The sequence below is a fragment of the Puma concolor genome, chromosome D1 (assembly GCF_028749965.1).
Source record: "Puma concolor isolate L17-30 chromosome D1, mPumCon1.1.hap2, whole genome shotgun sequence".
NCBI classification, from domain to species: Eukaryota; Metazoa; Chordata; class Mammalia; order Carnivora; family Felidae; genus Puma; species Puma concolor.
The window spans coordinates 8,423,968-8,440,518 of record NC_141676.1 but is presented as its reverse complement, the minus strand read 5'-3'; the positions used below and the strand labels follow the sequence as shown (position 1 = coordinate 8,440,518).

Here is a 16,551-nt window from a genome sequence, read left to right as displayed (position 1 = left end):
CCATACAGAGAAAGACAGATACCATATGGTTTCACTCTTATGTGGATCCTGAGAAACTTAAGAGAAACCCATGGGGGAGGGGAACAAAAAAAAAAAAAAAAGAGGTTAGAGTGGGAGAGAGCCAAAGCATAAGAGACTGTTGAGAACTGAGAACAAACTAAGGGTTGAAGGGGGGTGGGAGGGAGGAGAGGGTGGGTGATGGGTACTGAGGAGGGCACGTTTTGGGATGAGCACTGGGTGTTGTATGGAAACCAATTTGACAATAAATTTCATATATAAATAAAAAAAAAAAAAGAGTAAAAAAAAAAAAAAGTAAAAACCTTGCTTCTTCAGGGCATATTTGTCTTTATAAATATATTTCCAAACCAGGAAAATCTAGAATAATATTTTCAGTTTGCCATGTTTAACTTCTTACCAAAATTTCTAATACACTTGTTTTTCACTATACTTTGTTCTTAATTCTGTAAGTTATTTGAAAAATTATTTAAATGTAATAAAACAAAATTAAAATGGTCAATGCAACACAAAAAAAAAAAAAAAAAAAAGTCATGTCCTTAAATATGGCCCACTAAGCTTTTTGTGGTCTGGTGCTGACAACCTCCATTGGCCGTTGTTGATTTTGAGCTGCCCAATATCCATTTGTACTTCCAAATTGCAACCTGGTTTTCTTTTAGGGAATCATCCCTTTCCCGTTGGACACCGTCTGGTGGAACCGTCAGTCAGGTGCCATGTTTTTTTCTAGGCATGGGGCAAGAATTTTTTTTTTTTTTTTGCAAGCATGTCTTAAGGGCAAGGCCAATTGATGGTCCAAGAATGTGAACGTTGGTGAAAGTTGACATCCAAGGGGCAAGCACCCAGACCTGGCCATTCTTACTACAAGACTCTTCCTGGACTTCCTGCTCCCTAGCACTTTGTAGATTCCCAAATCCTACCTATTTGGAAGCCTTTCCATCAATTCAGGATTGTTTTCTCTATTTCTGTAAGGGATGCCATTAAGATTTTGATAGGGATTGTATTAAATCTGTAGGTTACTTTGGGTACGATGGGTGGTTTTTTTTTTTTTTTTTCAGTTTACTTATTTATTTTGAGAGAGAAACAGTGTGAATGGGAGATGGACAGAGAGACAGGGAGACAGAGAATCAGAGGCAGGTGCCATACTGCCAGCACAGAGCCCAACACAGGGCTTGAACTCATGAAACTGCGAGATCATGACCTGAGAGATCGTGACCTGAACCACAACCAAGAGTCAGATGCTTACTTGACTGACCCAGCCAAGCACCCCTGGGTGTTTTAATAATATGAACTTTTTCGGGGCGCCTGGGTGGCTCAGTGGGTTAAGCGTCAGACTTCGGCTCAGGTCACGATCTCGCGGTATGTGAGTTCGAGCCCCGCGTCGGGCTCTGTGCTGACTGCTCAGAGCCTGGAGCCTGTTTCAGATTCTGTGTCTCCCTCTCTCTCTGACCCTCCCCCGTTCATGCTCTGTCTCTCTCTGTCTCAAAAATAAATAAACGTTAAAAAAAATTAAAAAAAAAATAATATGAACTTTTTCAATCCATGAGCATGGGATGTATTCCCTTTTTTCCTATGTCTGCTTTAATTTCTTTCTTCAGTGCCTATAATTTTCAGTATACAAGTCTTTTGTTCCCTGGCTAAGTTTATTCCTAAGGACTTTTTTTTTTTAATGTTTTATTTATTTTTGAGGGAGAGAGAGAGAGAGTGCATGAGTGGGGGAGGGACAGAGAGAGAGGGAGACACAGAATCCAAAGCAAACTCCAGGCTCTGAGCTGTCAGCACAGAACCGGACGCGAGGCTTGAACTCACGAGTCATGAGATCATGACCTGAGCCAAAATCAAACACTTAACCTAGTGAGCCACCCAGGCACCCCAGGACTTTATTATTTTTGAAGCTATTGTAAACAGATGTTTTCTTAATTTCATTTTCAGATAGTTTGTTGCTGGTGTATAGAAATGCAACTGGTTTTTATATTTTGACTTTGTATCCTGAAACTTTACTGAATTCATTTATTAGTTCTAACAGTATTTTGGAGGTGTCTTTAGGGTTTTCTACATATAAGACGATGTCATCCACCAGTGGAGATAATTACTTCTTCCTTTCTGATTTGGGCGCCTCATGTTTCTTTTTCTTACCTAATTGCTCTGGCTAGGACCTCCCAACCCTATGTTGATTTAAAGCGGCATTCTTGTCTAGGAAAAGCTTTCAGTTTTTCACCATTGAGTATAATATGAGCTGTGGGCTTCTCATAGATGGCCTTTAAGGTAAGTTCCTTCAATACCTTGTTTCTTGAGAGTTGTTGTTTTTTTTTTTTTTATCGTGGATGTGTGTTGAATTTTGTCAAATGCTTTTTTACATCTATTGGGGTGACCGTATGATTTTTTTTTTAAATGTTTATTTATTTTTGAGAGAGAGACAGAGGATCTGAAGCAGTCTCTGTGCTGACAGCAGAGAGCCCGATGCAGAGCCCAAACCCACGATTTATAATATCATGACCTGAGCTGAAGTCAGATGCTTAACTGACTGAGCCACCATGGCGTCCCGAAATGATCATGTGATTTTTAACCTTCATTCTGCTAATGTGGTGTATCACATTTTTAAAATTTGCTTATGTTGAATTATCCTTGCATCCCAGGAATAAATTCCACGGCGTCATGGTATGCAGTGTGCTGTTGAAGTTGGTTTACTAATATGTTGCTGATAATTTTTTTTACCTTTGTTCATCAGGGATATTGGCCTGTAGTTTTCTTTTCTTCTGGTGACTTTGTCTGACTTTGGTATCAGAGTCATACTGCCCTCATGAAACAAATTTGTTAGTGTTTCCTCTTATTCTATTTTTGGAAAAGTTTGAGAGGGATCGGTGTTGATAATTTACATGTTTGTTAGAATTCACCTGTGAAGCTATCTGGTGTTAGGCTTTTATTTCTAGGATACTTTTTATTACTGTTTCAATCTCCTTATTAGTTATTGGTTTCTTCAGGTTTTCTATTCTTCTTGATTCCATTTTGGTAGCTTGTATACTTCCAGGAATTTATTCATTTCTTCTAGGTCATCCACGTTTTGGCATGTAATTTTTTATTATAGTCCCTTATGATCTTTTTTTAAATTTCTGTGGCATCAGTTGTGATGTCTCCTCTTTCATTTCTGATTTTATTTGTTTGAGTCTTCTCTCTTTTTTTATGGTCAGTCTAGCTAAAAGTGTGTCAATTTTGTTCATCTTTTTTTTAAACTTTTTTTTTTTTTCAACGTTTATTTATTTTTGGGACAGAGAGAGACAGAGCATGAACGGGGGAGGGGCAGAGAGAGAGGGAGACACAGAATCGGAAACAGGCTCCAGGCTCTGAGCCATCAGCCCAGAGCCCGACGCGGGGCTCGAACTCACGGACCGCGAGATCGCGACCTGGCTGAAGTCGGACGCTTAACCGACTGCGCCACCCAGGCGCCCCTGTTCATCTTTTTTTTTTAAAAGAATCAACTCTCTTATCGATATTTTTATTTTGTTTTCTTTCCCCCCTAATTCGTGTTTGTGCGTTTGAAGAAGGAGTCACCTCCTCCAGTCTTTACAGTCTGGCTTTGGCAGGAAACATAGACCCTCCACCAGTCACCATGGGTGGGATTCTGGGGAGACTAGTGAGCAGGGTTCATCAGCGAGCCTGCTGTCTGGGTCCATGGATGTGTGGACCATTTGCCAGCATCTGCAGGTGGGTCCACTGCTAGGTTCATGAATAGATAGGTAAGGTTATGAGCTTGATAAAGCCTCTTTGAAATAAAGCAAGGGTGGTATGTGAATACCGAAGAGGGAGACATAACCTGGATCACATATGTGTAGGAACTTAATGCTACTCGAAGGTAGTTACATTTGAAATGGGTCTTACAGGTTAAGGTGGAACTAGCCAGGTTTAAACCAGGCAGGGATAGGGGCACCTGGGTGGCTCAGTCGGTTAAGCAGCCGACTTCGGCTCAGGTCATGATCTCTCGCAGTCTGTGAGTTCAAAGCCCTGCATCAGGCTCTGTGCTGACTGCTCGGAGCCTGGAGCCTGCTTCAGATTCTGTGTCTCCCTCACTCTCTGCCCCTCCCTCCCTCTCTCTCAAAAATAAATAAATATTATAAAAAATTTTGCAATTTAGAGGAGTCCAGATGACTGCAGAGGGGCCGAGCCAGAGGTGTGCTGGTAAATGTTTAGCACCTAACATTATAGGAGGAATAAAAAAATCCATAGATCTCAAATTTCTGGTGATTGTCAACTTCTATAGTAGGAACACCACCACCACTGTCAGTCAAAGCCATGAGCATCATGGCAACTGCTTCACAAACTATCTAAAAATTTAACAAGGGGCTTTTGTGAATTTGTACCCACTGATTCCAGGACACCAATGGGCAAGACTTCAGACAGGAGGCTACTGCATGCCCAGCATGGTGTTATGATTGGCACAGTTTTTTTTTTTTATTTAGTAGCAAAGGAAAATCAGAGAAACAGATGCGTTTAAAAAACAAAGATCCAGGGGCGCCTGGGTGGCGCAGTCGGTTAAGCGTCCGACTTCAGCCAGGTCACGATCTCGCGGTCCGTGAGTTCGAGCCCCGCGTCAGGCTCTGGGCTGATGGCTCAGAGCCTGGAGCCTGTTTCCGATTCTGTGTCTCCCTCTCTCTCTGCCCCTCCCCGTTCATGCTCTGTCTCTCTCTGTCCCAAAAATAAATAAACGTTGAAAAAAAAAAAAAAAAAAAAAAAAAAAACAAAGATCCAGCGGGCTCTCCGTTTGAATAGAGCCTTCCTCTTCCTTGAATAAGAATTTTTTACCAGGTAGGAGTAGCTCCTTTAGTGCCCACAAATGACCTCGCATTGCCTCCCTCAATTCTTCTGGAAACATCTCTGCTTTCTCACTGAAAATGAATGGCCTTGGTGAAGTAACGTCAGTGTCTCCCAAACTTTTACTCCGATATCGGCTGTGATGTGATTTGAGGCCAGCCTTACAGGTACAACAGGCCTCATCTGGCCCAAGTTTAAGGTGTCCTTGGAGCCCATTCCTAGAATGCCCCTGTGATAGTGGCCGGTGGTCCTGGGTTTCTGAGTGTTAGATGCAGGAAGGAGATGCTATCATGACTCTTCTCTTCCAAGAGGGTAAGTCCAGCATTTTGCTGCTTGAGCGAGCTCTGCAATTCGAAGACATTCTTGATCTGGTTGGTCTTCATTTGATGGGGAGGGAGGGGGGGTATTTCTCCCAAGTCCCTTCCTCATGGAATTCTTCCAGTGGACTTCATGGTATTGCTTCATTTTTTTAAAGTTTATTTTGAGAGAGAGAGAGAGAGAGAGAGAATGAGCAAACGGGGAAGGGGCAGAGAGAGAGAATCCCAAGCAGGTTCCGAGCTGTCAGTGCAAAGCCCAATGCCAGGCTTGAACTCACGAACCCATGAGATCATGACCTGAGCCAAAATCAAGGTTCGGTCACTCAACCGACGGAGCCACCTAGGTGCCCCAGTATTGTTTCATGTGTAAAAGTGAGATGAGAATTAAGTTGATAGTATCTGACTATTTAAGAAATAATTAAGTATCCGAGGTGTGTTGGGTAGAATTCCATATGCATGTTTGCAACCTCACATATGGCTAGAAAATCCTCATGAGGGGCGCCTGGGTGGCTCAGTCAGTTGAGCGTCTGACTTCAGCTCAGGTCATGATCTCACGGTTTGTGGGTTTGAGCCCCGTGTTGGGCGCTGTGCTGACAGCGCAGAGCCTGGAGCCTGTTCCGGATTCTGTGTCTCCCTCTCCCTCTGTGCCCCTCCCCTGCTCACACTCTGTCTCTGTCTCAAAAATAAATAAACATTAAAAAAAAATTTTTTTAAAGAAAAGAAAATCCTCATGAAAAGCGTGCTATTATCTTTCTTCACCTATTTCTTCTTGTTCTTCTTATGCTTCTCATTCTTCTCGTTCTCCTCCTCCTCCTTCATTTTCCTGATGACAGGGACATTGAGGTTTAGAAATATTTAATCACCTTGGGCACGGTATATACCCAGCATGTTGCAGGACCATTAAATAACTCCAAATTATCACCAGCTCAGGTATAAATTATTCTACACCAAGACCCCACCCTGGTTTCATCCTCAAGTTTAATTCTAGGCATCTCATTCATGGAGACACAATATTCCAGGATTTCCCTCAAAAAGACTTAAAAAAATTTTTTTTCAATGTTTATTGATTTTTGAGAGACAGAGACAGAGTGTGGGTGGGGGAGGGTCAAAGAGAGAAGACACAGAATCCGAAGCAGGCTCCAGGCTCTGAGCTGTCCGCACAGAGCCCGACGCGGGGCTCGAACCCATGAACTGTGAGATCGTGACCTGAGCTGAGGTTGGAACTCAACAGACTGAGCCACCCAGGGGCCACTCAAAAAGACTTGAAGAACCAGAATAAAGATTCTCAGGAAATGTCATTGTTCCTGAGATAAACAGTTTCTCTGCAAGGACAGCCGGGAATCCAGCTTAGCTCCCAAGTCTTTCGTGCCCATTTAGCATAAATGGAGCTTTGGACCTTAATCCAAGTGACTTGCATTTGATTCCCTTTCTGGTCTGAATATCTAACATACTCATCCATTTTCATGCCCTGCAGCCCACTCAGATCTAGTGTTTAAAAAGTCCTTGTTGTGGGGCACCTGGGTGGCCCCCTCGGTTAAGCAACTGACTTCAGCTCAGGTCATGATTTCATGGTTCATGGCTTCAAGCACCACGTCGGGCTCTGTGCTGATGGCTCAGCGCCTGGAGCCTTCTTCAGATTCTCTGTCTCCCTCTCTCTCTGCCCCTCCCCCTCCTCATGCTCTGTCTCTCTTGTGTCTCAAAAAAAAATAAACGTTTAAAACAAATTTTTTTTTAAAAAGTCCTTGTTGGGGCGCCTGGGTGGCGCAGTCGGTTAAGCGTCCGGCTTCAGCCAGGTCACGATCTCGCGGTCCGTGAGTTCGAGCCCCGCATCAGGCTCTGGGCTGATGGCTCGGAGCCTGGAGCCTGTTTCCGATTCTGTGTCTCCCTCTCTCTCTGCCCCTCCCCCGTTCATGCTCTGTCTCTCTCTGTCCCAAAAATAAATAAAAACGTTGAAAAAAAAATTAAAAAAAAAAAAAAAAAGTCCTTGTTGCTACATAATTATCCTAAAGCTCCTTTCACTCCTGAATTCACCTTTCACATGCAAGGACATCTTTGGTGTCTCTATCTCCTACTAAATATAATAGCAAATGGCCTAGCTTATCCTCCGTGAGGGGCCTCCTGGTGCCTACGTTTTGTGACAACTGAACAGTTTCGTGTTGCCATCGTTCTTAAAGGTTTTGAGATCCAGCATGCAAGAGGAGCTAGAGGCAGCACAGAAAAAAATTTCTCTGCGTGATATATTCCGCACGCCTACACTGCGCAGAAGGATCTGTTTGATGTCCTTCGTGAGGTGGGTTTCGCATTGTGCATGAAGAATATTCAATGGTGGAGACGTGAATCTATTCCCGTCAAAGGGTACAACCCGCTGCGGGGACAGATTTTGAGATAAAACATGGGGATGCTATAAAGAGAACTGCATTTTTAGGGGCACCTGGGTGGCCCAGTTGGTTAAGCATCTGATTCTTGGTTTCGGCCGGGGTCATGGTCTCATAGTAGTGGGATCGAGCCCCATGTCGGGCTCTGCAATGACGACGTGGAGCCTGCTTGGGATTCTTCCTCCCTCTCTCTCTGCCCTTCCCTCTTCTCTCTCTCTCTCTCTCTCTCAAATAAATAAACATTTAAAAAAAAGATAATTGCATCTTTTGGTTAAGGAAAGACTGACCCAGAGCTAATTGTACAATGAGTTTTATTTATTACATCACCTGCAAGGCTCATCAGCTGGAAACTGAGGCTGTGAACTTCAATCACAGTAAAGACTTTGGCTTGATGTTTCTTCACTTGTTCTTTCCCATTTTAATTGAGCTAAAACTATAAACAGTAAAGTGCACAAACGTATACTGTTCGATGAATATTTACATATGCGTACATGCAACAATCGCCCAAATGAGGATATAGAAAAAGAAATCTAAAACCCTAGAAAGCCTCATTATGTATTCTTAATAACTGTACCCTCACCCACCAAAAAAGGGTAACAATTATGACCTCCATCATCATGCAGTATTTTATGACAGTCTTTAAATCATTACCATGTAGAATATTCTATAAAACAGACCGTGCCTTTTTACCACCAACCACTGGTTGCCTGTCTGACAATATTTGCGATTGTCATTTGTAGAATAAGGTCTAAACTTCATGATGTCTATCTTTTTCTTTGGTTCCACAGGTTTTCAGTCTACATGTCTTTTTATGGCCTGATTCTCCACATCCAGCACATTGGAAGCAATGTTTTCCTGTCCCAGGTTCTCTTTGGCCTAGTCAACATCCCATCCAGTTATATTGCGGTTTTGGCACTGAATCATATAGGCCGTCGAATATGCCAGATGATTTTCTTTTCCTTCCTTGGAATCTCCATTCTGATCACCACATTTCTGCCCAAAGGTGAGAAAAGAGCACAGGTTGAAGAAAGGAAATAGCTCAGGGACTCAGGGACTGTGCTCACACAAGGAAAGGGAGAATATATTTCTAATGATCCCCTAAAACCAATCTGAGGATTTAGGACAGATTCTACCATTAACGTGGTGGCTGGGAAAGAGTCAAAGGTCAGTACACGTTGGCTCGGACATATGGCTATCCTCATCACATGTGAGAAGTATCTGGTAATTGGTACCATTTCTTCCTAAAAGTTTCTCTAGGAGAGCAGTGGACCACTTGCCCTTTGGCTATGACCAATCACGCTTGTAATTCTAAATGATGGTATTGTGTCCATTATATATAATTGTGTCCCATATGAGGACACAATTTACCATCACTTCCTCTGCCTGGTTGCTTTCTGGTTACTACAGCTTCAGTGACAATTTACTCCCTGATGTCTAGTCTTGTATTAGGTCACCATCACTGCCATCTTGGTGTTGGGAACTTTTTGACTTCAAGGAAATCAAAGTATCTTGCCTTCAGATGGAGAAGTATACCATAGGAATAAGCAGTTAAGGAGTTAAAGCCTCTCTTAGAATCAATTTCGCTAAATGAAATGATCATATGTAATGAATAGGGGAACCCAGGTGGTCTCCACGCTTCAACTCCCAGCAAAGTTGTGCACTTTACAGGATCCCAAATGGACAGCTGTGCCCTGATCCTGGATGTCAGCAATGATACATGTTTGCTGCTGGACTACACAGCTTACTCCAATGTTATATAACGGTTTCATGAAATTTTTTAAAATTATCGAATACAAAACTGAACCCTGCAATTTTCTTCCAGAGGTCTCCAAAGTCCAACTATTTTTTCCCTAATACGGATCTTTATTCTTAAATCTTCAAATATTACTCTAGATCAGGATGCCTGGGTGGCTCAGTCGGTTAACTGTCCGACTTCGGCTCAGGTCATGATCTCACGGTTGGTGAGTTCGAGCCCTGCGTCAGGCTCTGTGCTGACAGCTCAGAGCCTGGTGCCTGCTTCAGATTCTGTGTCACCCTCTCTCTCTTCCCCTCCCCTGCTTATGCTCTGTCTCTCACTCTCACAAATAAATACACATTAAAAAAGATTTTAACACATAGCACTCTAGATCGAGTTCCACTCCAGCTTATCCATACCATAAAACTCCTGTTCTTTTTTTTTTTTTTAATGTTTATTTGTTTTTGAGAGAGAGACAGAAAGAGAGTGAGTGAGAGGGGGAGGGCAGTGGGAGAGGGAGACACAGAATCCAAAGGAGGTTCCAGGCTCTTGAGCTGTCTGTACAGAGCTTGACACGGGGCGCGAACCCACGAACCATGAGATCATGACCTGAGCCGAAGTCAGACGCTTAACCGACTGAGCCACCCAGGTGTCCTGAAACTCCTGTTCCTTTATTATTCTACTGCAGTACTAGCCCTACGTCAATATTGCGTACCCAGGGCTTAAACTTCTCAAGGATGTGGATAAGTTTCACATCCTTCAGTAATTATTCATATCACAGTCCTACTTTGTACATGCAAGGCAGAGGGAGACACTGGGCAGAATTAATGAAAGCAAACTCACGTTCCCCTCTCTATCTTTGGCAAATCTCTGCCATGTAAGAGAGAGGTAATGAAAATAACTCAGGTTTTTTCATCTCTGTTGAAGTTGTAACATACAGATTGGTCACATTTCTCAGCTACTCGTCACTAGACATTCTCTGCCCTGTGCGCTTTCCCTGCGATGCGTCTAACACATGCGAATATTCTAATTGTGTCTTTTTCATTTATCATTTGGTGGATGGTGGTTCCTTTGGCTCTAATTTTCTTCCCGAGTCTCACTGGTCTTCCTCTCCAGAAATGCAGACCCTGCGTCTTTCTTTGTCATCCCTGGGAGTCGGAGTTTCTGCAGCAGCTGTTGTGAGTTCTTCTACCCATGGAAACGAACTAATCCCTACCATAATCAGGTACAAATCTCATGGAAGGTCCCATAGGGGCAACACAGACCATTCCCAGCTAGTGAACATTTATAGCAGGAAGAAAACTGAGTCATTATCCAAAGCATCAGTTATAATAGCATTGGCAGTAACAAAAATTGCAGCCGGAAATTATTAAAATCTGCTTTGGCTAGGCACCGTGTTGAGTTTTTTAACGTATCCCCTCACCTAATCTATTGAACCACGAAATCCACTGAACTACGGATAAGAGTAGTTTTTATTTTTTTTTTAATTTTTTTTTTTTCAACGTTTATTTATTTTTGGGACAGAGAGAGACAGAGCATGAACGGGGGAGGGGCAGAGAGAGAGGGAGACACAGAATCGGAAACAGGCTCCAGGCTCTGAGCCATCAGCCCAGAGCCTGACGCGGGGCTCGAACTCACGGACCGCGAGATCGTGACCTGGCTGAAGTCGGACGCTTAACCGACTGCGCCACCCAGGCACCCCAAGAGTAGTTTTTAAATAATGAAAATCTGTCCTAATGGCACTTGAAAAAAGTTGCCAGCAAATGACAGAGCATATTTGAAATGTAAGAGTATATTGTCAACCTTCATGTATCTAAGCACTGTTGTGGTATCTCCCATAATCAAAGCAAAATAATAAATCACCAATTACATGTGTGGATTTATACCAAATTATTTTTGTATTGTTTGCACCCCAAGGGCAACTGTTACAGGAATCCTGGGGATTTCTGCTTATATTGGGGCAGCGCTGTCTCCCCTCTTGATGATCCTAACTGTGTATTCCCCCCACCTGCCCTGGATCACGTATGGAATCTTCTCCATCCTCGCTGGTCTTACTGTCTCACTCCTTCCTGAAACCAGGAATCAACCTCTGCCTGACTCCATCCAGGATGTGGAAAAGGAGTGAGTAAACCCCCTGGCTGTCCCTGAGGGGAGCTGTGTGCTCTAGGTCTGTAGTGAGGAAGGCAAGCCATCATTCAGGGTCACTGTCCCCAGGGAAAGATTTATGAACATTTCTTTTTTAAGTAAGCCAAATGCCCAATGTGGGACTTAAGTAAGCCAAATGCCCAAGATCGAGAGTTGCCTGCTCATACTGACTGAGCCAGCCAGCTGCCCCTCCCAGGGAAAGATTTAGACCTGGACTGTTCCATGTGGCCAGTGCCTCTGGTTTAGCTATAGCCTCATCATTCCTGCCACTAACCTCAGACTCCCCCATGGCTCCCTAGATCAGTAGGTTTAGTGGTTGCAGGGGCCAACATTAGGTGACCTTGTGTGACATACACACACCTGAAGGCATTTCACAAGCATGCACACATCCAAACACCAGACTCTCATCCCTCAGACCCTGGCAGCCCCCAGCCCGGGGAGTGCAGTCAGCAACCCGGGGCTGCCGGTTCCTGTAGGCCTGAGGACTGTCCTGGCCACTGAAGAAACCTGAGCGAGATCAGGGAGAGGACCTGAGCCCCTCCCACAGATGACAATACATCTCAGAGAAGTCCTGTTATGTGGTCTGTGACATTCAGACCATCTGGGTCCACTAGGAATGAACCTGTTAAGAAAAGAAGGAAAGTAGTAAACCTAGGTATTTTTAAGTGATCAAGAATTGGAGAGGATTTTAAAACTTTGCATACTGCCCTTGCCTTTTCCAAATCCCTTTGGCATCCGGATCCTCTGTCATCCAAAAGTGAGAATCGAAACTACCAAAGCTGCCTTCCCAGATCCTGCCCCGGAAACTTGGTCTTCAGAAAATTTTTCAAACCCTTGGGGCAGGGGTCACGGATTTTATCAAAACTGGTGGGTCAAGAATCAGCTTGCTCTGGAGAATGCAGGACATGTACGCTGACTTGAGGTCTTCTCACTTTTGTGCTTGTTTGTTGGTCTCATTGTGTTTTTACCAGGAGAAAAGCCTCAAGAAAAGTAAAGCAGGAAGATCCCTTCATGAAAGTGACACAGTTTTAAGGAATTCCAGGAAATAACTGCCACTCAAAGAGTAAGATAGAAGAAGGAAAATCAGGACCGTTCCCAGAAATTGGAAAAGTTTGTAAAATAAAATAAAAAGATAGAATGGAATAACAGATCCCATCTACGATTGCAGGACTAAGTAACTATGGATAAAATATCTACAATCCATCAAAATAAGAAGTTTGAGAAAAGTTGTAATACTTTTGAAAAAAGATTTTATTATCCAAGTCTAGTTGACATACAATGTTATATTAATTTCAGGTACACCACATAGTGATACAATTCTGTATATTAAAAGTCATAATATTTTTAAAGGAATCACAGTAAAATATATGTAAAATTGTAGACCTCCAGCATGTTTCTGGATAGAAAGATGGGATAGTATTAAAGACACTGATTCTTGATCCAAAACCAGACAAAGACCCCACTAAAAAGGAGAACGACAGACCAAGATCCCTGATGAACATGGATGCAAAAATTCTCAACAAGATACTAGCCAGCCGGATCCAATAATACATTAAAAGAATTATTCACCACGATTAAGTGGGATTTATACCTGGGATGCAGGGCTAGTTCAATATCCACAAGTGAATCAATGTGATACATCACATCAATAAAAGAAAGGACAAGAACCACGTGGTCCTCTCAATAGATGCAGGGAAAGCATTTGACAAAATACAGCATCCTGTCTTGATGAAAACCCTCAAGAAAGTAGGGGTAGAAGGATCATACCTCAAGATCATAAAAACCATATACGAGAGACCCACCGCTAGTATTATCCTCAATGGGGAAAAACTGAGAGCTTTCTCCCTAAAGTCAGGAACATGACAGGGATGCCCTCTCTTGGCACTGTTATTCAACATAGTGTTGGAAGTCCTAGCCTCAGCAATCAGACAACACAAAGAAGTAAAAGGCATCCAAATCGGCCGGGAGGAAGTCAAACTTTCGTTCCTCGCGGATGACGTGATACTCTATGAAAAACCCAAAAAAATCCACCAAAGACTGCTAGAACTGATCCATGAATTCAGCAAAGTCGTAGGAAATAAAATCAATACACAGAAATTGGTTGCAATCCTAGACACCAATAATGAAGCAACAGAAAGAGAAATCAAGGACTCAGTCTTTGACAAAGCAGGAAAGACTATCCCATGGAAAAAAGACAGTCTCTTCAGCCAGTGGTGTCGGGAAAACTGGACAGCGGCACGCAGAAGAATGAATCTGGACCCCTTTCCTACACCAGACACAAAAATAAACTCAAAATGGTTGAAAAACCTAAACATAAGACAGGAAACCATCAAAATCCTCGAGGAGAAAGCAGGCAAAAACCTCTTTGACCCTGGCCGCAGCAACTTCTTACTCAACGCGTCTCCGGAGGCAAGGGAAACAAACGCAAAAATGAACTATTGGGAACCTCATCAAAATAAAAAGCTTCTGCACAGTGAAGGAAACATTCAGCAAAACTAAAAGGTAACCATCAGAATGGGAGAAGATATTTGCAAATGACATATCAGTTAAAGGGTTCGTATCCAAAGTCTATAAAGAACTTCTCAAACTCAACACCCAAAAAACACATAATCCAGTGAAGAAATGGGCAAAAGACATGAATTGACACTTCTTCAAAGAAGACATCCAGATGGTTAACAGACACGTGAAAAAATACCCAACGTCACTCAACATCAGGGAAATACAAATCAAAAGCACAATGAGATACCAGCTCACACCTGTCAGAATGGCTAACAGGAACAACGCAGGCAACAACAGATGTTGGCAAAGATGAGGAGAAAGAGAAACCCTTTTGCACTGCTGATGGGAATGCAAACTGGTGCGGCCACTCTGGAAAACAGTATGGAGCTTCCTCAGAAAATGAAAAATAGAACTACCCTACGACCCAGCAATTGTACTGCTAGGTATTTATCCAAGGGATGCAGGTGTGCTGTTTCGAAGAGGCACACGCACCCCCATGTTTATAGCAGCACAATCGACAATAGCCAAAGTATGGAAAGAGCCCAAATGTCCATCGACGGAAGAATGGATAAAGAAGATGTGGCATACACATACAATGGAGTATTACTGGGCGATCAAAAAGAATGAAATCTCACCATTGGCAACAATGTGGATGGAACTAGAGGCTATTATGCTAAACCAAATTAGTCAGTCAGAGAAAGGCAAATATCATATGACTTCACTCATATGTGGAATTTAAGGTACCAAACAGATGGACATAAGGGAAGAGAAGCAAATATGATATAAAAACAGGGAGGGGGACAGACCCTAAGAGACTCTTAAATATAGAGAACAAATGAGCATTGATGGAGGGGTTGTGGCTGGGGGGATGGGCTAAATGGGCAAGAAGCACTGAGGAAGACACTTGGGACAAGCACTGGGTGTTATATGTAGGGGATGAATCATGGGATTCTACTCCTGAAATCATTATCGCACAACATGCTAACTAACTTGGAGGTAAATTAAAAAAAAAAAAAAAAAAAAAGACATTGCTTCTGCTTCAATTAATGGTAGAGTAGTTGATGGAGTAATTACCATGGAAAACTCCATTCTTTTGGAACAGCTCAGGAAAGAGTTCCAAGGGTAACTGCAAATTAATACTAGACAAGCTGATTCAGGAAAATGAGGCTCATAGAGGGAGGGTGGGGCAGGTTTGGGGGGCAGCGTTTGCCAGAATGAGATGTGAGTGTCTAAACACCAACAGCAGATGCATTTGCAAATCAAAAGAAGACCACGGGGTGCCTGGGTGGCTCAGCCCCTTACTCAGTTCAGGCCATGACCTCACAGTTCTTGAGTTTGAGGCCCCGCATTGGGCTCTTGTGGTGTCAGCACAGAGCCTGCTTCAGATCCTCTGTCCCGCTCTCTCTCTGTCCCTCCTGCACTCGCTCTCTCTCTCAAAAATAAAAAATAAACTTTAAAAAGAAAAATGAAAAGAAGTCCAGAACGATATGGTAGCATGTATAATACTTAAAACTTGATGATTTGGGCATCGTAAATCACTAGTAGAAATCAATGATTACATAAGTGCCATTAACTCACTTTATAAATAAATGCTTAATAATTTCATTTTATTCTCTAAGCCAAAAAAATATATTCCATGCAATTAAAAAGATAAGTGGAGGGGGAGCCTGGGTGGCTCAGTCAGTTAAGCCTCTGACTTCGGCTCAGGTCATGATCTCACAGTTTGTGAGTTCAAGCCCCGCACTGGGCTCTGTGCTGACAGCTCGGAGCCTGGACCCTACCTCGGATCCTGTGTTTCCCTCTCTCGCTGCTCCTCCCCTGCTCATGCTCTGTCTCTCTCTCTCTCTCTCTCAAAAATAAATAAACATTAAAAAAATTAAAAATAAAGATTTTAAATAAAAATTAAAAATAAAAATAATAATTTTTATTAAAAATAAGTAAATAAATAAAAAAATAAGTGGAACAATTAAGCCATGTTATTCAGTACAAAACCTGCCTACGAGCTCTTGGGATTGAAAAAAATGTTCTGAATAGTCAAGCAAACGCCAGGAATGTAAGCAGAGGTAAATTGGACTGAAAACTCATTTAAAACCTCCATTGACAAGTCCTAGAGAAATAGGCAAAATCTAAAATAATATTCATAAAAGTGATAAAAGCTATTCACTTTTAGTGCTGTACTTTTATGAGATTTAAATTGTTTGTATTCTAAGTTTAAAAAGGATAATGCAACATTTAAAAATATTCTAACGTATCATCAAAAGTAAATTGCAAGAGAAATGAAATTTTTTCAAAATGACTATATATTAATATGTAGATCTAAAAAATATGCATAAAAAATACATAATTTAGTATTAGGTAGTTAACAGCCAGGAGCATATACTTTTCAAAAGAAAAAAAAGTCTCCTAATCATAAAGCTATGAAAAAGTCTACAAAGCCACTGGAATTTAAAGACAGTCAAACTAAAGTAGCATCCTTTGGTCTTTCCAAAAGACCAAAGATTTGTAAATAGAGATCTGTCAACCGATGGCAGAGTTATAAAATAACACATGCTATTGAACGTTCAACACACAGGATGGTGTCATTATGAAGAGCTTTAAAAGTCTTTAATTGATTCAGTAATCATTTATGCAGCATATAACAGCTCCCCAGCAATATGCTGGG

The 16,551-nt window shown here is 42.3% G+C and overlaps 1 protein-coding gene across 3 annotated transcripts in view; it reads left to right on the top strand.

Annotated features, from left to right (window-relative positions):
* The window catches only part of LOC112852125 (organic anion transporter 7-like), a 39,290-nt gene extending 23,555 nt beyond the window's left edge, over nt 1–15,735 (top strand). For 2 of the 3 annotated variants that reach the window (XM_086677127.1, XM_025915617.2), the window contains 5 exons: nt 7,310–7,425; nt 8,299–8,513; nt 10,362–10,470; nt 11,163–11,366; nt 12,362–15,735. In XM_086677127.1, coding sequence (XP_086533253.1) covers nt 7,310–7,425; nt 8,299–8,513; nt 10,362–10,470; nt 11,163–11,366; nt 12,362–12,422 — 705 coding nt within the window. In that variant the 3' untranslated portion in view covers nt 12,423–15,735. The remainder of the gene's footprint in view (nt 1–7,309; nt 7,426–8,298; nt 8,514–10,361; nt 10,471–11,162; nt 11,367–12,361) is intronic. The other variant, XM_086677128.1, reaches the window with a different exon arrangement.
* Nucleotides 15,736–16,551: the final 816 nt, after the last annotated feature.